We start from the raw sequence: 18254 nt of genomic DNA on the forward strand, positions 1-18254 counted from the left end.
CTGCTACCAGAAGTTCCTGATATCATAAAATTAATGAATGTGTGTTCAGTGTAGGTCTATGTTATGACTGCATATTTAATATAAAATAGGTGACTACAGAGTAAAGTTTGCTGATCTGTATTCAGTATCACCTGTCAGTAGTTCAGTATTGAGGAAGAAGTAAAAGTACTTGGTGTTTCTGAATAGGCTAAGACAATTCTGTTTCTAATGTTGGAATTTAAAAAATGCAAGATTTAATCTTCATTGAGGATTGCACTAGTCCAGTAAATGAACACAATTTTTGACACAATAGCACTATGCAAGGTGTAATTCCATGCAGAAACTGCTCAAGTGTATAATGTCCACAGAAGAAGTGAGTTAAGAGCTACATGTGTTGGTTGGAGCTGGTGGTGTTTTGATATCCTTTTCATTTTTCTTAATGAAATAAAATCTTACATTTAATTATGACAGCCAGTAATTTTAAAAAAAAGTCTATCTTCACAAATTCTTAGGAACTGTTTGTTTAACAATATTCTTTGCTATCATAAACTGGATTAATTTGTGGCTAGTGTGCAGCATTGAAGTGAGAGCTGGGCAATGTGCAGGAGAGGCACAAGACATGGGGTGAGGAAAACAGAGCATATCATCCAGGGTCATAGAGCATGTTACCGATCAAACTGGGATTTGAAAAGAAATTACTACACTAAACCTAGATGCCAGTTTGCTAGATTATGTGCTTTTGCTGTCAGATTGTACTTCAAGCAAGTAGAGAAATAATCAAAATCTCTGTAACAGTTCATTTTATTCATTTGGGTACTAGACTTTGATTGTACTCACTGACTCCAAAACAAGGCATTTGTGCATGTGACTCTTCAGTTTGTGTGTCCCCACTAATCCCACTCTGCTTTCATTGATGTCAACATAAAAATTACGTGATTTTTGAATAGAGCTGGTTGAGCTCTTTGTAGATATAACTGTGGTATTTGGGGTCAGTTCTAGTTAATGATCCTTATGAAGTGGTGCTCACTAGCTTCCTGGAAGGTCTCTATAGGCAATAGCCTAAATCATGAAGCCATCTGAATAAATCTGTGTGCCTGGCCATGCTTGAAATGACTCTTAGCTGCATCAAAAGGAATTGTTTTTTTCCAGGTCATGGCAGCTGGCTGTTGGAGAGAGATGTTCAGTAGTACTTTGTTCTTCTGGTCTCATTTGGTAACAGAGAACTGCAATTCAGTCTTCATTTCTGATACAGTAGCGTCAAGGTTGCATGGTGCAGCATGGCACTTATTTTGACATATTTAAATATCATGGATGTAGCACTCTGCCTCTCAAGTTCTTGACTATTAAGACAGTGTAAAACAGTAAACAAACAATGCATGTGTCATTGACCTTAAACAGGGGTAAAGGTCTAGCATATTTGAGTTCAGCTTTTATGCCTGGCAGTTTGATACCGAAAAGAAAGATACTTTAGAAATGTAAGGAGACAGCAGCAGGACAAACCCATTGGTTTTGTACATTTCTTAAGATGGTCTGTTGAATGAAGTGGCAACATACAATAACACATAAGGGCATTTGGTCATGTTGGAAAATACCTATTAATGGCATCCTGATTTCTTCACCATAATGGAAACACATGATAGAAGTGTCAACATGCATTTTGTACCAACTTATAAATCATAATCTTTCTTTCTTCCCACTATTCCCCTATGTAGCCTTTTTTTCAAAGAACCCAACCAAAACAAAGCTCAAAAAGCAGACTACTTGTTTATGATAAGCTGTTACAATCAGGAGGAGATAATGTCAACATCTGCTGATGGGACCTTGCAGCCTGAGTCAGGTTGCAGAAGTATGCCATTTGAATTAAGAAAAGAAGAAAGGCTTTAGTCAATAGACTGTCACAGAGCCAACTCACAGCTGCCTTGGAGCTATTGATCAGGATGATTTCACCAGGCAAATTATCTCTACCAGAATGGCTGTGGAGCACCACAGAACTGAGTCACTGACCTGTTTTTGTTTATTTTGCTTTCTCCAGATATTTTTTGTGGTTTACCTCCTTTGTGATCTGTGTGTCATTCTATGCTTGAAGATTGATCCATCTGTGTTGGTAGTACTTGCACCTTAGGGCATTCATATCTTTTCTCCTGTGTTGAAATAAAGCATTACAAAAAAAATGGCTTACACTGACAGGAAAAGAATGAGTGTGGAAGAAATAAATTCCCCATTATGGAAGCTTTAATTAAAAACGGAAAACCCCCTGTTTTTCCTGGTGTAGTCATTAGTTGATACCTCTATATTTAGCATACATCTGAGCTAAAACTTTTGTCAAGCATTTACTTGAAGTAAAAGGGTTTATGGGCTTTTTTGTCATTGTCTATGCCTGTTAGTTTCAAAAGATGATGATCACAGCTTCAGGGTGAAAATATGTCAGGAATTTTACTCCACAAAAGACATAAAGTATGGGTGATATGAACATGTGAAGAAAATGCCTCAGAAAAGAGAAGTACAAACAAATACTGATAGAAAATAAGCAAAGAGGATTACATTTTCTTGCTATATATAAATTTCTGGTTTCATATCTACCACATCTTTTTTGATATGAATTAACTTGGATACTGTTGAGTGCTCCCTAACAACATCCTGCTTAACCCTACAAGTGAATAGTAGATGGCAAGTGAGAAACAAAATTCTTCAGCACTAACAGCATTTGGTTTTTGTAATGGGATTTAGAGAACTGCTGTATACCATGTTGGGTCAGCAGGTATTCTGAAGTATAAGCTGTACAGTTATTTATTTAAAGTAGATGCAGGCATTAGACTGCTACTAAAGAGCCTGCAGGCTGAAGTTGCAACCTGGAGAAAATGTTACAAAACTAGAATGGCTGTTATGTTTTTTTGTGGAGCTACTGGCAAGCCTGAGCATTAGGTCTGTTATGTATGACTTTTAGAGTGATAACATAATTCATATATGCCAGCAGAAAAAAAGTAAAGTTTTTTCTCCTCCAAACAGAGCACCCTGAAAAATAGAAGGAGAAGGAATATACCATTAGAAAAAGCGCCGTATTTCTATTGTAATTGTCACTGTTTCTAGGTCTGTTCTGTGACACTGAAACTGGAAATGGTATTTTAGTCCCCATGTTGTCATTTTCACATATATTTGGAAGTGTCTTCCATTGGCTGCTTCACCTTGTAATGCTTGATTAGGGCAGTCTGTATGAGTAGTCCTGGACCTCAGAAAAGACACAGTCTAACACCCCTTGAGGCTTCTCAATGGGGCATTCAGAGGAGGACATGAATAATCTTGCAATTTAAAGCCTTTTTGAATGTAGAATGCTCTTAGACTGCAGGAACTGTGTCCTGTGAGTAGCTGTTTTAGAACAGCTATTGCCCTTCAAATTCATAACCTGTCATATTTGGGAATAATTTTTCCATGTAGACGGGACTCAAGGAAGATAGAAGCAGCTGCTCAGTTTACCCATGCGATTAGGAAGATATTTCTTTGATTGCAGAATTCTTCGTGCAGGACAGACTCTTTACAAGTATTGATCCAGATGCAGACTAGAGAACTCCTCATAACCTCCAAATGTAATCATCTGAAACACAGCTTTTTATGAACCAGGGGGTTCTTCTCTCCCCACTGATATCTCCCTCATTTAAAAAACTGGGATAGGTAAGATGTACACAGTTCTTGTACAGAGAAATTCAGTGAGAATTTTAACTGAAGCTTATGGAGTAGCTTTCAGGTCTGATTTCTATCTGTGAAAATGTGGAAACTTGATTGGGGTTGTTGTAAAAATAAAAATGTATCAAATCAGTACTACAGCCTGCTAAATATTAACAGTTTTACAGTTGGTCCTCTGCATTTTTTGCAGTCTCTTAAACACCTGATACAAAGTTTTAACAAAAGAAGTGTTGTGGAGGATTCTGAGTAGTCATGAGATAAGCCCCTCTTACTCAGAATGCATATCAGTTTTACATCTGTAGAGAAAGATCAATTGACATTGCTAGATTTTTTTTTGTGCAAGGAATTTTACTGATATAAAAAGCACCAAATTTAGGCCATTCAGGAAAACTTAGCTGAGTTTGCAGGAGGAGAAGTCACACTTTCCATTCTGTTGGCTCAGCTGTGAGAGTGTCTACAGGGTTTTGGCTCACTGATATACATTCTTACTACAGAATAAAACAGGTTAATTTAATTTTCCTGTTCAGGTTGTTCTGGAAGCAGTATAAAACACACCAAAAGAACCAAATCCCAAAATACTAATGCTATTCTGAAGCTCTTTGTACAGGAATTTCTTGTGATAGCCATAGTTCTTTGGTTATTCTGGTGCAGTGGCATGACTTGATATCCTCATACAGATAAATATGAATGTAATGTTCTTTCTGGATAAATAACTCCTTTTATAACAGTGGCTATCTTGACAGAGAGATGCCTTTTAAGAGGTTGCCTTTAGGTACTTACCTCTGAGTTGGCACAAAGTAAATTTGGCATTTGGGGGGAACTACCATATATTAGAAGGTTTTGAAAAACCTATGAAGGAATGAAACAGTGAAAAAAGAGAAAATTATGCCCTCGCATATATGGTGTGGTTTTTTGTAGCAGGTGGCTTAGGGTTTTTGTTTAACTGGTTGTTTTTTGTTGTTGTTGTTGTGTGTTTGGGTTTTTAAAATTTTATTACTATTACTTCTTTTGCTCAACAGTGATTTTCAGCCTCAGGTGTGATTGATATTCTGAGTGGGTTGGTTTAGCTGAGAGACAGGAGATTTAGCAAAGAGACAAAGACATGTGGGAGCTGGTCCAATTACTTAACACATTGTGCTGCTGAGCTCTTTAATTTTTCTTATCAGGTATTCACTTAAGATAAGAATTCTGTAGATAAAGTTGATCTTCAAGGAGAGGAATGGAGGAGGAAGAGAGGTTTAATTTGGCAGCTTACTCTAAAGAGTGTTTTACTGTAAACCATCTTTTAAAAAACCCCCAAAGTCCATACTAAATAAACAAATGTCACAAGTGAGAGCAAATACAGACTGAAATGTCCGTTCCTTGGTCTCTGGCCCTATCCTTGCTTTGCTCCTGTCACCGGGCTTGTCTTGATTTCTAGCAGCCCAGTACAGAGTTACTTAAGGTTAACCATTTTTTCTGGCTCAGGGCAAGACCTTAGTACCTACCTTAGTCTTGCTCTCATTTGTATTAACTCAATTTTTTCCCCCACTTTGCTCTCAGATCGGTGTTTTGTCTTGGGAGAAGAGCACAGGAGAGAATCATCAAGCAGAACCAAGAGGTTCCTGTTTTGGACCTGTAATTATGACAATACTTAAGTTGTTGAGGAGAAATGGCAATGCTACATAAAGATTAATTATGATTCTTTGCATATTGATGGCTTCAAATAAGAGTACTTACCTAGCTTTTTTTGTCATTGTTGTTGGAAAATAATAATTATAGTGATCATATAATCTTCCTTTATCACACGATGAGATGATGCTTCTGATGGTGCAGGGATACTTGGGATGATGAGTGGGGAAGGATGTAATTAACAAGCAGTTAGGTAATTTATTAATTTACCACACAGAGAACACTGTACCTCTCACAAAGAGTTGAGATATTTATTTTTTCTTTTGCAGAGCTGTTGGAATAGTTACATTCTAGAAAGAGAACAGATTCATAAATGTAAGGCAGCTAGCTGGCCCTTTTCACCTACTGTTTTGGATGTGATGTGATGTAATGGCTGCTTCTTCACCATTTTTTTGTTTTTCTTGTCTCTTTCTGTAATTTTATAAGTTGTGCAGCTGCAGTTAGAAAGAAAAGCACATCTTTGGTATTGCATTCCACATAAGTGCATCTGCTCTCTAACCTCTCCTTTTCAAACAGGCAGGACCCGAGAAGAGCTGGATTATTTTCTGTCACTGATCAAGGGTAATAAGGTTTCAAAATTAATTTCACAACTGCTTTCTGTTGTCACAAGCACCTGTGCATTGACAGTAGAAACACACAAGTGCTTCTATGGCTAAATTTCTATCCACCCAATTGTTTCTTACTACTGATGATGGCTGTGGTATAAGGATCAACTCTCGCTTTCTAAGTGCTGTGCTGCTGGCTTCTGGGAGAAATACCTGCTTGGTATGCATGCTGCTCAGCTTTTCTCTGAAATACTTGAAACACATACAAAAAGACAAAATATTATTTCTTCATAGTTATCTTAGAGCTAACTCACATACTAAGGCAAATATTTTTTCTATATCACAAGAGTGTCTTTTGAGTGAGATGGTCCAGATAATTCAAGAGGTAACTTGGAAATTAAATTGCCATGTAAAGGTTCTAAGTTATTCTAAGCAGAACATGCTTACTTGGTATTTTCAAAAGACAAAATTCTTTTTTCAGCTGTCTATCATATGCAAGACATACGGTTAAGATTCAATCATATGAAATACCACAAGACAGAATATTGGAGTCAAACTGAATCCTTCCAATTCATTTTGTGACATAAAGAAGGTGAAAGATTAGAATATTCATTAAATCAAAAGGATCTATAGTAACTGGGAAACAGCATATTCATATATTGATACATTTTTTTCTTTTTAAAATGTTCTCAAGAAGGGGAAAATATGAGACCAAAGTCTATAGTTGATACACTCAATATAATAAAAAATAAATTTGCAGAATTACTACTCCTGAATTTTTCTGGTCAAATATTTATGCATTGAATTAGCAACTCACACGGTGCCTGCTGTCATAAAACAGGTCACAATATTCTAAATTGATTCACAAAATAGGTTTTACTTTAACAATAAAATGAGAGGGTTTATTACAATCAAACACCAAAACTGCATGCATATATAAATATATATTGGATTATTATGTTATATTTCATTGGTTGTTGAGGTAGAAATACTATTTTTGAATACTGTTATCATTGACTGAAGCCACAGGTAATGGCTAGTGGAAATACAGTTGTTCTTGTGGCTTTTGCTCACTGGCACAATAAGGAATTATGCCATATTTTTACTACACCAAGCTCATTACATTCATGCTATCAAGCACTTCCAGTAAAAAGGCTGCCTATTTATTGTCTGTTTCCATTCATACAGTTTTAAAACATTTTTTAAGACTATTCTTATTCACAATCATACAAAGAAATGTAAGGTGTTTGACATATATATTTCCTTAGTGTGTTTGTTTTAGATAAACTTTCTTTATGTCTCAATATTTTTAGCTTATGGTTCCTTTACTCCTGAGACCTACAATCTCTTTTCAGCTACAGTAATTACTACTGTAGAGGTAAAAGTAGTCAGGTTCATGCAACAGTCCTACACTATCCACCACTGATACTATGACCTAACAATTTTCACCAAGATAGGAAAAATACTAGCCATCACTTTTTTGGACTAGTTTGAAAAAACTCAGAGCATCAGCTCAACCAGAAACACAATTCACAGCAGCAACTTCAACTTAATTTTTTATCTTTTGGGCTCTCAGTTTTGACGATGAGTTGTTCTCATCTGAGTAAATCCTGGTCTTTTTCTCTATGATAATGTTTTTCAGTAGAGGGACTTTATGGAAAAAGGAAGATGATATGGTACTGGTGGGTTTCATAATGTTTCTAAAGATCAAAATACAACTTTGAGAAGCAAGACTTACTGTATAATTGCTGTAAAAAAGCAAATACTTTTTGGATACAAAGTGAAAAGCTGAAATGAAGCTGTATAGATAGGTGATGAACAGCAGTAGATGGGAATTTTTTGTGTTCAAATTAAGTAAGTTCTTTTTAAGGCATCTTGCAACATGTTTTGCTTCCATAATACTTTGGGGAAGATACATACCATCTATTTTTTCTTGTGGTTAAAACTATAATAAGCTAAAGATAATTTTGAGTGTGAGATTTTTATTGGTGTTCAACAAGCACCTTTGACTAATAGTTGTGAACCAGCCTGATTAGTAATTAACAATCTGATCCGCATAAACATAGAGTGCAAACCCCAGTGGTGTTGCTTTGTGATAAAGCTGCATCAGGAGAGGACAAGTAACAGTTCCTTGCAGTCTTTCTCAATTATTTCTCAATTACGTTTTTTATATCTCTGTTGTGTTTTTTAATAATGCACCTGAGGAGCTGCATTTACTTGCTCGTGCCACTAGTGACCAGGGATTTACTGATGTGTGCATAAAAATTGAGTTGTGTAAGAAACCATTCAGAGCTGAAATTGGCAGCAGAAGCCTCACCTGCTGACGATGTGCAAAGTGCAAGAGTCCTGCAGTGCCGGGGGGAAGATCTCCTCCAGTGAAGGGCAAGCAGAGCTTGTAGTATTTGCCCTTGCAGGCAGAGGTGTGTATGTGTATGAGTGTGAAAAGAAAGTGAGAATTCCTTTGGGAAAGAGGGTATAGTACAACATCTGTAGAACAGAGCTGTGTAAAGGATTTCTTAGGGAAAAACTTGGGCTTTCTTTCCTAGTGTAATCCAGGCTGAAATCCTTCCTGTCAGTAAATTGCACTCTACGTCGTTCAATTTATGTTGTATTTCCTAACTCGCCATTGGATCAGAGTAGATACAGTAGCTGTGGGTGGATGCATCGCTTATACTAACAACTCGCTTTGGAATATGATTTCTCAGTTTAATCTCTATTTATAGGTCTTTTAGTAATTACAGTTTTACTGGAATAAGTCTTGAAGCAGACCACTGTGTGTCAAGGAGGAGGTGTTAGAAGTGGCTGTTGCTGGCCTGGGAGAATTTCAGGTACAGTGCATTCACTATGATATAAACTTTGAGAGCAGGTGCAGTCAGAGCAAGATATCATCTGATAAATACCACAAAAAAAAAAAAAGGCAAAAAAAATTTAAAAAGGGAAAACCTTTCCTACTTCAAGGAAAGGTAGTGATATCACACACAAAGAATCTAGCCAGACTTTGGATAGTGATTTTAAAAAAACAAACAAAAACCCCACCAAAACATGGAAGTGAGCCAAATGTCGATTAAACGGTACTTTTGGTTGATCACTAAGCTGACAGGTTGAGGGGTTACATTTAGTAGGAACAGTAGACTTCTGTCACATGGCCATTTAATGAGAAGTCTCTTCTAGGCTTTAACTGAAGAGGACAGAGAGCTCTTCTACATATGCGTGGAGGTTTTCTAGTCAGAGTAAATCATGTAGGTACTTACTCTTAATTCATCAACAGTGTGATGAGATGAAGATGAGAAATAAAGCATGAAATTCTGAATATTTCATCCACTTGAATACATTTAATATGATGCCTCAACGTTTTGTGAATCACAATAATAGGAGCAGAAAAATCAGAAAAAATATGCTAAAGACTCATCTGTGAAGATGACCGTATTGACTTCTTTGCTACAGAATGTATTTTCCTGCTGACCAGAAAAAAAAATTTGCCAAACTGTTTTTTTCCAGTCTTAGCTGATGCAGTTAATTCTCTTAAGTAGTATTGCAAACATCAGAATTTTGCCTGTTTTATCTGCTTCCATGAGTCACAAAGACTTTTTTTTTAGCAAAAATACTCTTCTCTGTCCTTGTGAGCTAACCCTTAAAACTTTCTAGAGGATGTTGGGGTACATTGATGGATATGGATATGAATATGAGTTGTTACGAGTAACGACAGGTCTGCTTCATATACTGCTAAGTATTAGACCTAAATTGAAAAAATAAATGCTTTTTTGCTTTAAATGAGAGAAAGGAAGTGGAAACAATTAGATGTCTTTCATCCCTCTTCACTCCTCATTAAATTAGTACAAAACAAGACCATGTAATGAGGACAGAAATTAAGAAGCTTGCAGAATCTTCCTGTAAATAAAGGGTTAAAGATTTCTATGCTTAATGCAACTTTGCAGTTTTTCATCTTTCATTACTCCCAGCCACAGTCTGTATTGATTGGAAAAGTCTGCATACACTTAACATTAGACAGTTCTGGAATGGCACATGTTCTTAAAAGAGAAATTTTTTAAGCAAAACTGCAACCCACAAAGTTTTAATTCAGTAATTTGGGATCAAAATTGAAAGTTAATGGAAGTTAATGCAGCATTTGTATTTTTCATGGTTTTCATTCATTTAGAGAGTTTGTTCCTGTAACATTTCAGGCATTCAGAAATAATGCAAGTGGTCTGCAGTCCCTACTAAATCCCCAAGAATCTGGGAGATTTTGGGTATCTTAAGTTAAGCTGCCAGCTCCGGGAGGAATTGCAAGCATTGACCTTGAGAGAGAAGTTCCTTGAGCACAACAGAACAGAGCTCTCAATGGTGTTCGTGTGCTTGTGAAGCTGCAGCAATGTCACCTCTCATACTAATTAAGAGTTGCTGGGAATATGACAACTAAAGATATCATGAATCAACTTTAATGTGGACGACCATGGGAGGACAGCGGAGAGTTCTAAAGCAAGCAAAAATTGGAAAGGAAAACAATGCTGACCACGTGGACTTCAGCCATCTGCACGAAATAAATGTCTGAGGAGAGGATTTGATCACTCAAAAATGACACCTCCTTGTGAGAGAGCAATGTCAAAGAAAGGTTTAGGCACTTACCAGCTAAACATTGAAGCATCTAACATATTTCTTAGAGATAAATGCTTTAGAAGTACAGAAGAATATATTTTCTCCCTCACATTGTGGCTTTCTTGTTTCCAGAATGTCTTGTGTGTTTTCAATGCCTTTGTATAAAACCAGAAATAACATGGGAGAAATTATTCCAGTAATATGTATGTTAGTGGTAGAATATACCTTTAAACTAATGGATAAAAGGCATGTACCCACCCTCCTTTTTCATATTTTAAAAAGATAGTGGCTATTTTGTTGCAGAAAGTCCAGTCCTATCTGTATATGCTGGGCATAAAATGTAATCCTCCCATGTCCCTGGTTGAAGTCATTTAAAAAGCTGCTCTCCCTAGCTGTCCATTAATATACTTGAGCATATGCTTTGACTTGAACATATATGAAAATATAACTAGCTAAGAAAATCTAAGCTTTCAGTATGGTTTTACTTAACCCAGCTTCAGTATTGGTTGGAGTTCATCACTGGCTTGATGCAGATGCAGTTCAGTGTGCATCTGGCTGGTTTTTGCTGGTAATGACAAAAGGAAGAATGACCAGTTGGGGACAGTGGTGTCTTGTCCTCCTACAGGTTTCCTAATGTTTTACGACTGGGTCAAACATCGCAAAGGATTTGCTCACATTTTTTGGGCCCCAGTGTGAAATAGGGAGAGTGATAATCCACACTACTGTTTTCTAATTTGGCTTCAGACACACAGTCCTGGACATCAGCAAAGACGCTTTTAAAGACTAGGACACAGACATGCTTCCAGGTTCATGAATAGGGGTTATTTATTTAGTTGTATGTTTTCTTCTAATTCAAACCAATCACTGTTGGTGAAAGTAAAAGATGGACCTGCTTCAGATTTAAAAGTTTACTTGGTTTATTTTTTAACTAATTATTATCCAGTACTTTCTAAAGCAAGTTCTACAAAGATTGTGAGCTGTGGACACTGTGATTTCTTGGACCCATGAGGGAGAAGAGCAGTCATCTTATTTTCACAGGAAGGGAAACACAGCTGTTTTCTGAGGGATAGCTAAAAATGAGAAATTAAGTTAGCTGGATAATATTAAAAACCCAACCATATAGATAGAATAATTTTGAAGGTCCATGGAAAACAGTAGGTACTGTTTATGTTGTTCTGTCCAAAAGAAAAAAGTAAGGGAGAGGAGGGTAGTTTGAGGTCTAAATGACATAATCTCTACAAAAAAAAAAAAAGATCATATTTGTTGAACTATATAAGAAAAAAATCAGAAGATAATATGGCTTTGTTCACAGTATTACATAAAGAAGATTAAGGACGGGAAACAAGCTGCTTAAACACTGTAAACTAATTAGTTCAATGAATTGTTTTCCCGAGGTTCATGAGATATGAAACATTGGCACCAGTGCGTGAAATACACCCTGCCTCAGTGCTCTTTTCAATTTATTTTTCTGTTACTGTCATACGTGTATATAAAAAAAGAGCAGCCAAAAAGAAAGAGGTTACAGAGAGAGACCAAAGCCTGTCAGATGATTGAAGCTGACATTTTGTCATCTTAAGCCTGATACAGGGGGGCCCCCTCCTAATGCCATGTATAAATACCAGCTTCATTTTCTGCTATCATAGGCTCCACTGCTGAAATGATGTCGTGACGAGGCCCAGAGGGATTCCTGTTGTTGCCCTGTGCCCAGCTCCATGCTAAGCTATTCACAAGTGAGCTGACAAGTTGCTAATTAGTTCAGCCAGCATTGGGGTGACTGGAGAGAGGCAGGCAAATGGGGACAACGAATGGGCTGTGACTGTGTGTGTGGCGGGAAGCTGGCTGGACGGGGAATAGCAGTGACAGGCGTTAGGCATAGTAAGTTTTTCAGCAGCTCTGGATTTCTGTCTTTATCAGTTGACACATAAATGGGGTAGCAGGCCAAATCATGCAAGTATACCAGATACTCTTTAGAACGTTTGTCTATGTGCTGAAGTGGCTTTATACTAGGAAGCTAGTAGCTTTAATAAATGCGATTATTTATCATTATAATTTGATAAATGTAACATGTCATATTTAGTTTGTTAATTTTTTTTTGTTGTGCACCATACCTAAACACTTAATCAGAGGTGTCCAGTATTGTCATCTTTGCAAGAAGATACTTCTTGATACCGAGCAGACTACCCAGGATTTTGCCACCCTACAAAAGTACAACAATATAGATTTCTCTTTTTTGAGGAGTATAGGACTATGTGGATATGACCATATGGAACACTACATAAACTCTCATATCAGATGAGAATGTCAGAGAGTAATGCTTGGGGGTGCCTGCATAGGTATAAGAATGGTTTTGCTTAGAGAAAATGAGGAGGGAGAAATCCCATTGTGCTTACAGGTTGTATTTTTAATAGTACTGAAATACGGAGGACAATGAACATTTCAATTTAGACAATAGCCCAAGGGCTTTTAAGTAATGTCTGAGGGGCATTGCATATATAGCAGAGATAACATAATAAGGACATAGTGGATGCATCATTTAGGTAAGGCTTCAGCATCTGAAGATGAAGGGAGGAGGAGATTTGACATTTTCCTGTGGGTTTTGTAATGATTTTTGTGTTCCATGGGACACATGTGACATTCTGTTCTATGTAACCAGTGTAGATTTTGGAAGCTGTTAATGTTTACTTATAAAAAGAAGTCTTGTCTAACAATTGTCTAACTAGCTTTTTTTTTTTTTTTTACCTAATGTTTTTTATTAATAAAATCTGTTTGCAAATGCTATGTCTTAGGTGGCAATTGCCTGATGTGCTTCAGGTTGAATTTCTTAAGTATGCTTCAGTGGAATAGGGGTTTGTTTGAAAAACAGTGATGGGTTTGGAAAGGAAAAAAGGAACCAGGGAAAGGAAGGGAGGAGGGAGACACACTCTCAAAATCGATTACTGTGTTGTGTCCTACTTTCTAAAGCTCCCTGGTAATGTCCTGTTTGGCATCAGAGGTACCTAGCAAGTTCTGCAGTGGCATCTGCAGCAAAGAAGCATGTCACTTGAACACAATTCACCTCTTGGCAAAGTAACAGAGGGCAGGGGTATGTTTGTGTTTCAGACCTCTTATTCCCACTTGCTCCTTTGTTTTTTAGCTGTTGAGGTCAGTACGTTAGTTCCCAAAAAGTAAAACAAGCCTGGGAATCTTGTTAGCGTGGGTTCTGCTCAATTATGGCTTTTAAATAGGCAAATCAGATTCTAATTAGCACCACAGTCAGAACAAAGTGCTATTTTTATTACCCTCTACAATGCATTTCCTTACATATATACCCTGCAATTACAGATGTGTTATACATTATTTGTTTTTGTTGGTCACAAAGGTACCTTTTGTTACTTATAATTTCTGAAGTTACCAGCCTGAGAATTGTTATAAAATCATTGTTTACAAAAACATGAACAAGAAGCACTTGTCAGTTATATGTTAGACTCAATGAACTAAGTATCTGCCTAGCGAGGAGCACAATTGCCTCCCTGTAAAGGTGACAATATAACCCCATCTTTTCCCTGGAAAGGTGATAGAAAAGATGTGTTTGTAGTTGGGAGTAAAGAAGAAATATAGGAGTGAAAGCTCTTGGTCTTAATCTGACATTTTCTTCAAAATCCGGAGCTACTATATGGCCCAATTTCATGACTGATTTTGTTGTGTACTTCTAAGAAACACATTTTGTGTTCCTTCCATTAGCTTGTAGTGTTTAATATTGCTTAGTAATACTCCCTTGGAAGAACATATGGTACATAGTATTCTATCATGTCAATAAGAAACAAACTGTAGCTTCTTAAAAGGAATATATTTCAGTTTAAAATGGTATCTGATGAAGAATGAGCTAATCTACTGAGGAATAGAAGGGAATAAAACCTCAGGCTTTTTTTCAGATATAATTAGATACTTAGGGACCTTTATGGGTTCCAGAAGTAAACCCGTGTGACCCTGTCCTATTTATTAAGACTGATGAACCCTTGTTACCATTTCCCTCCTGCATTATTGCTGGTTTACAAGCTGTCTAAAAGTTTGCAATTTCTGTGCTATATATTTTTTTACCATCTGATTTCCATGACTCTTTCCACAAAATGTATTTGTTGTGGGATCCTTAGAAATTTTTAACTACTTGATGGTTCTGGCTTCATCCATTATATAGTCTTTTTAATTTTTATTGTTTTCCATACATCTGTGTAGGTATGTTCTGACATTTACAAAACCTTTTTGACTAATCTCATAGGCTGACCTGCACACTGGAATCATACCAGTGTTTGTTGCTGCTAATTATTCTGGGTAAACCTCTGGGAATCGGGCCCCTTCTTAATGGCTTTGGAAAAGCAACTAAACATTTAGTTCCCTCTCAAGAATATTACTTACTTCATCTTTGTAACTCCAGGTTAGGGTAAAACTTGTGTTCTGCATAGAGGTAGTGTCCACAAAACTGCTAGTTTGATTTTGTTCTTTGTTAGTTTGAGGTGAGGAAGAAGGAAAGAGGGAAGGGACTGTATTTGGCTCGGCAGTTTAACAAAACCAGCTGTGTAATGTGGTGCAAATGGGTTATTAGATATGACATAATGTGTAGTATTTCTATCATGGCGTTATATATCTGTCAGGCTTTTGGCAGTCAATTTTTTCTGTGTTTGAAGTCCTTCTCATGTATTTTCAGTGGGTATCAGTTAAAATGTCCAGAAATCCCTCTGCAACCAATCACTTTTGCTTCCTCTAAATATCTGCCTTTAATTGATGGCTTGTTAAACTAAGTTAGGAAGCCATGGGGATCTCAACCTACACTGTGTGGACTCAGCCTTAACTTGACATGAAGAGAATGGATTTAGAAATGTTTAGGCAGCATGGCTACATCTAGAGAATTATTTTTGCAATTAGAAATTTGTGTAATTGAACAGCTGACAAAATTTTAGTTCCTCTTTTGGTCAGGAATGCATCCTGTACTGCATGTTTTAAAAATGTTTTATATGCCTATTTTCTTATTACTGTTAAAGAAGAAACACATAAACAGTAGCTCTTTTGTTTTGTAGTAATTGCACAGACACAGGTTTTGAAAGAAGTTGAAGCATGCAGCAGTCTCAGGTGGTGTGAGAGAAAAGAGATTTTTCTTCCATAGGAAAGAGGTTTTGTGCTAAAAGGAACCTCTCTAGCCCTCCCCCCAAAAATTGCAAACACAAAAACCTAAAGCACAAAACAACAAACCCCTTAAAAATCTGTTGCTGCTTTTGTATACCTTTGCTTTCAGTAGCCTGTGTATCAGCAAGTGTCTTGTTTAGATACCCTATTAAGTCACACACTGATATCCTTGCTGGTTTAAGTCTATTTGCAGGGGTATATGATACTGACATTTCAGATCAGCAAAAATGATCTGGAAAAAGAAAGCTTTATGACATTTTAGCACATGCTATTGGATTCCTTTGACGATGCACCTTGCCTGTAATAGAATATAAAAGAAATGTCCAAATACTAAGGTCCTTTTTGACTTCCTGCCAGGGATTTTAGGGCCGCAGACTCCCATGTTTGAATAAACTAGTGAGATTTTACCCAGAGAAAAACTTCTGATGCCATTTTTTGGATGAAAATGAAACACTGGAAGTCATAATCTTTGCATTCTGTTCAACCACTCTGCAGTTTTGTGCTGCTGCAGGCTGTGCTACAGAATTGAGTAACACTCAAACTTGCACTTATCAGTAACCAAAGCAGGTAAACCTTTGCAGTCCTGAGTTATTAGCTCCCCAGCTTTACCAACCACTGACATGGCTACTTCCAGCTGTTATTTCATGCAGCTCTGTATATTGCTCTTAAATGCAGACAGTCTTTCTTTTATTAAAAACAAACAAAAAAAATAGCTCCTTTTTTTTAAGCATATATATGTCAAAATCAGATAATTAGTTTTTTAATTGCTGTTACTATAAATTGTTCCTTGGGAATGTGGTAATACAAATCTTTTTAATTTCTAAGTAGTTGAACACCAGAAATTTGGATTGAAAGGAAAAAAAAGAGCAGTTGAAAGAGTAAGTCCAAAATGGACTTAGGACTTAGTTTTGAAACAGAAGACTTTCTGAAGTCAGACTGCTGGACACAAGGGGGAGTGAGGACAACCACAGCCAGCAAGAAAACATTTCTCTGGAACTTTGGAGGCTATCATCTTTTCACAAAATTTCTCAGGGAAGTTAGTATTTCTAACAAATCACCTTCAACAACTGTAGCTTTGAGGATTTGTGGTGTTGCTGTGCAGTGCTGGTTGTCACACCTTTCTGCCAGCCCTGGTGCAGGAGTGGGGGTGACAGAAGGTGCCCATGCACTGGAGACCCTTTGCTTACTTCATTGGACAGCCCCTGAGATCTGCCCGATGCCCGAAGTGTGCAAGTTTGGTTCGTGGGGGAGTGTTTCTATGTGCCACCACTCACACCATAGCAGGCAGTTTGTGAGGGTGAGGCATTCTGGGGCTACAATAGCATAAACAACTGCAACTGCCTGCTTGGGGAAAATCTGCTGGGGGCCCAAGGCTCAGCAGAATATTGAATTAAAAGTAAGGAGAGCACGAGTGCTTCAGAAAAAGCCTACCGAATATTGTTTACAGATTTATATTTCAAGCATGTGGTTTGCTTATGCAAATCTTTATGCATATATTGAGGATTCTGCACCCACTATTTCTTTAATAATGTGTCCTACAGATTAAACAAAATTGATGGGGTTTTTTTTCCTGCTTTTTGTTTTCTCTGACAAGTTTTTATGTGCTCAGGCATGGAAATACTCTGTAGTTGAAAAGAGGAGGGATCAGCCTAAACATCTGCAGCGATCCTGTACTAATTTATTTAAAGGTCTTGATTTCTAATGGGGAAGTAGGACAATGGAGTTGTGGGAATGCAGAGTTCTCTGGGTTGTATTTGTGCATGGCACAACTCTGCCAAGTTCTCTTCCAGCCATAAATTTATTTTACCACTTGAATATTTTGAATTCTGTTTGGTGTATAATATTTATTCATACAGCCCCAAATTGCAGTACATTATCAATAGACTGAAAGATCTGTACTTGTGGAATGGGACAAAGAAAAAATTGTAGTTTCACCTTTAACAGAATTTTTCCAAAGTACATCTCATTTTGGAAGGAGGGAATCATAATTAAAGGAACTTGCTTGCCCTGAAGTGCAGCATGAACTCTGATTAAGCAAATTGCCATTTTTAGCTTTTCATAAGGTCCTTAGCAAAAATATAAGGTGAAGGTAATATAGTTCATTTTTCAGAGGAACATGTGGAGCAGACACACAGTGGCTGAACAGATAAATGGCGCTTTGCATGTTAGTGGAGACTTCTCTGTAAAGATTCCAGTAAGTCAGTTTGCCAGTGTTACAGTTAAGGCTTTTCATCAGTCTTGCATTTGCATTACCTGGGTAGTTTTATTTCAGAAGTGTGTATATCTCAGATAACCAATCAGTTTCATGTAACTGATCTGTATCTGTTTGTGATTCCACGTTCTTTACCTCCCACATGAGTTGTACCTTTCTTGTGCAAATAAGCCGCTGCCGCTGCCTCTGCTTGATCTCTATACTACAGATGTTTCTAATTAACTCTACTGTGACAGGCCAGGAGGATATAGTTACAGGGGTTGACAGGTCCCAGGGTCCTTGGAGGCATTGGTGTGTCACCTGACGCATTCCTTGTGCTAACATCTTTTTGGCAAGCTTTCCTAATTATTACAGCCAACCAGTACCTCTGTGTTTAATATGAAGAGTGTGGAGTGATAGCATATAAAAGTCAGTAAAGA

The 18254-nt window shown here is 37.2% G+C and overlaps 1 protein-coding gene across 3 annotated transcripts in view; it reads left to right on the top strand.

Annotated features, from left to right (window-relative positions):
* Positions 1–18254, top strand: part of EFNA5 (ephrin A5) — a 203767-nt gene that overhangs the window by 119749 nt on the left and 65764 nt on the right. The window contains exon 2 of one of the 3 annotated variants that reach the window (XM_069002596.1): positions 5845–5889. The exons of the other annotated variants lie outside the window; for them this stretch is intronic. Within the exon in view, the coding sequence (XP_068858697.1) occupies positions 5845–5889 (45 nt within the window). The remainder of the gene's footprint in view (positions 1–5844; positions 5890–18254) is intronic. 3 annotated transcript variants of the gene reach the window in all.

This window comes from Aphelocoma coerulescens, assembly GCF_041296385.1.
Source record: "Aphelocoma coerulescens isolate FSJ_1873_10779 chromosome Z unlocalized genomic scaffold, UR_Acoe_1.0 ChrZ_unloc_scaf_1, whole genome shotgun sequence".
NCBI classification, from domain to species: domain Eukaryota; kingdom Metazoa; phylum Chordata; class Aves; order Passeriformes; family Corvidae; genus Aphelocoma; species Aphelocoma coerulescens.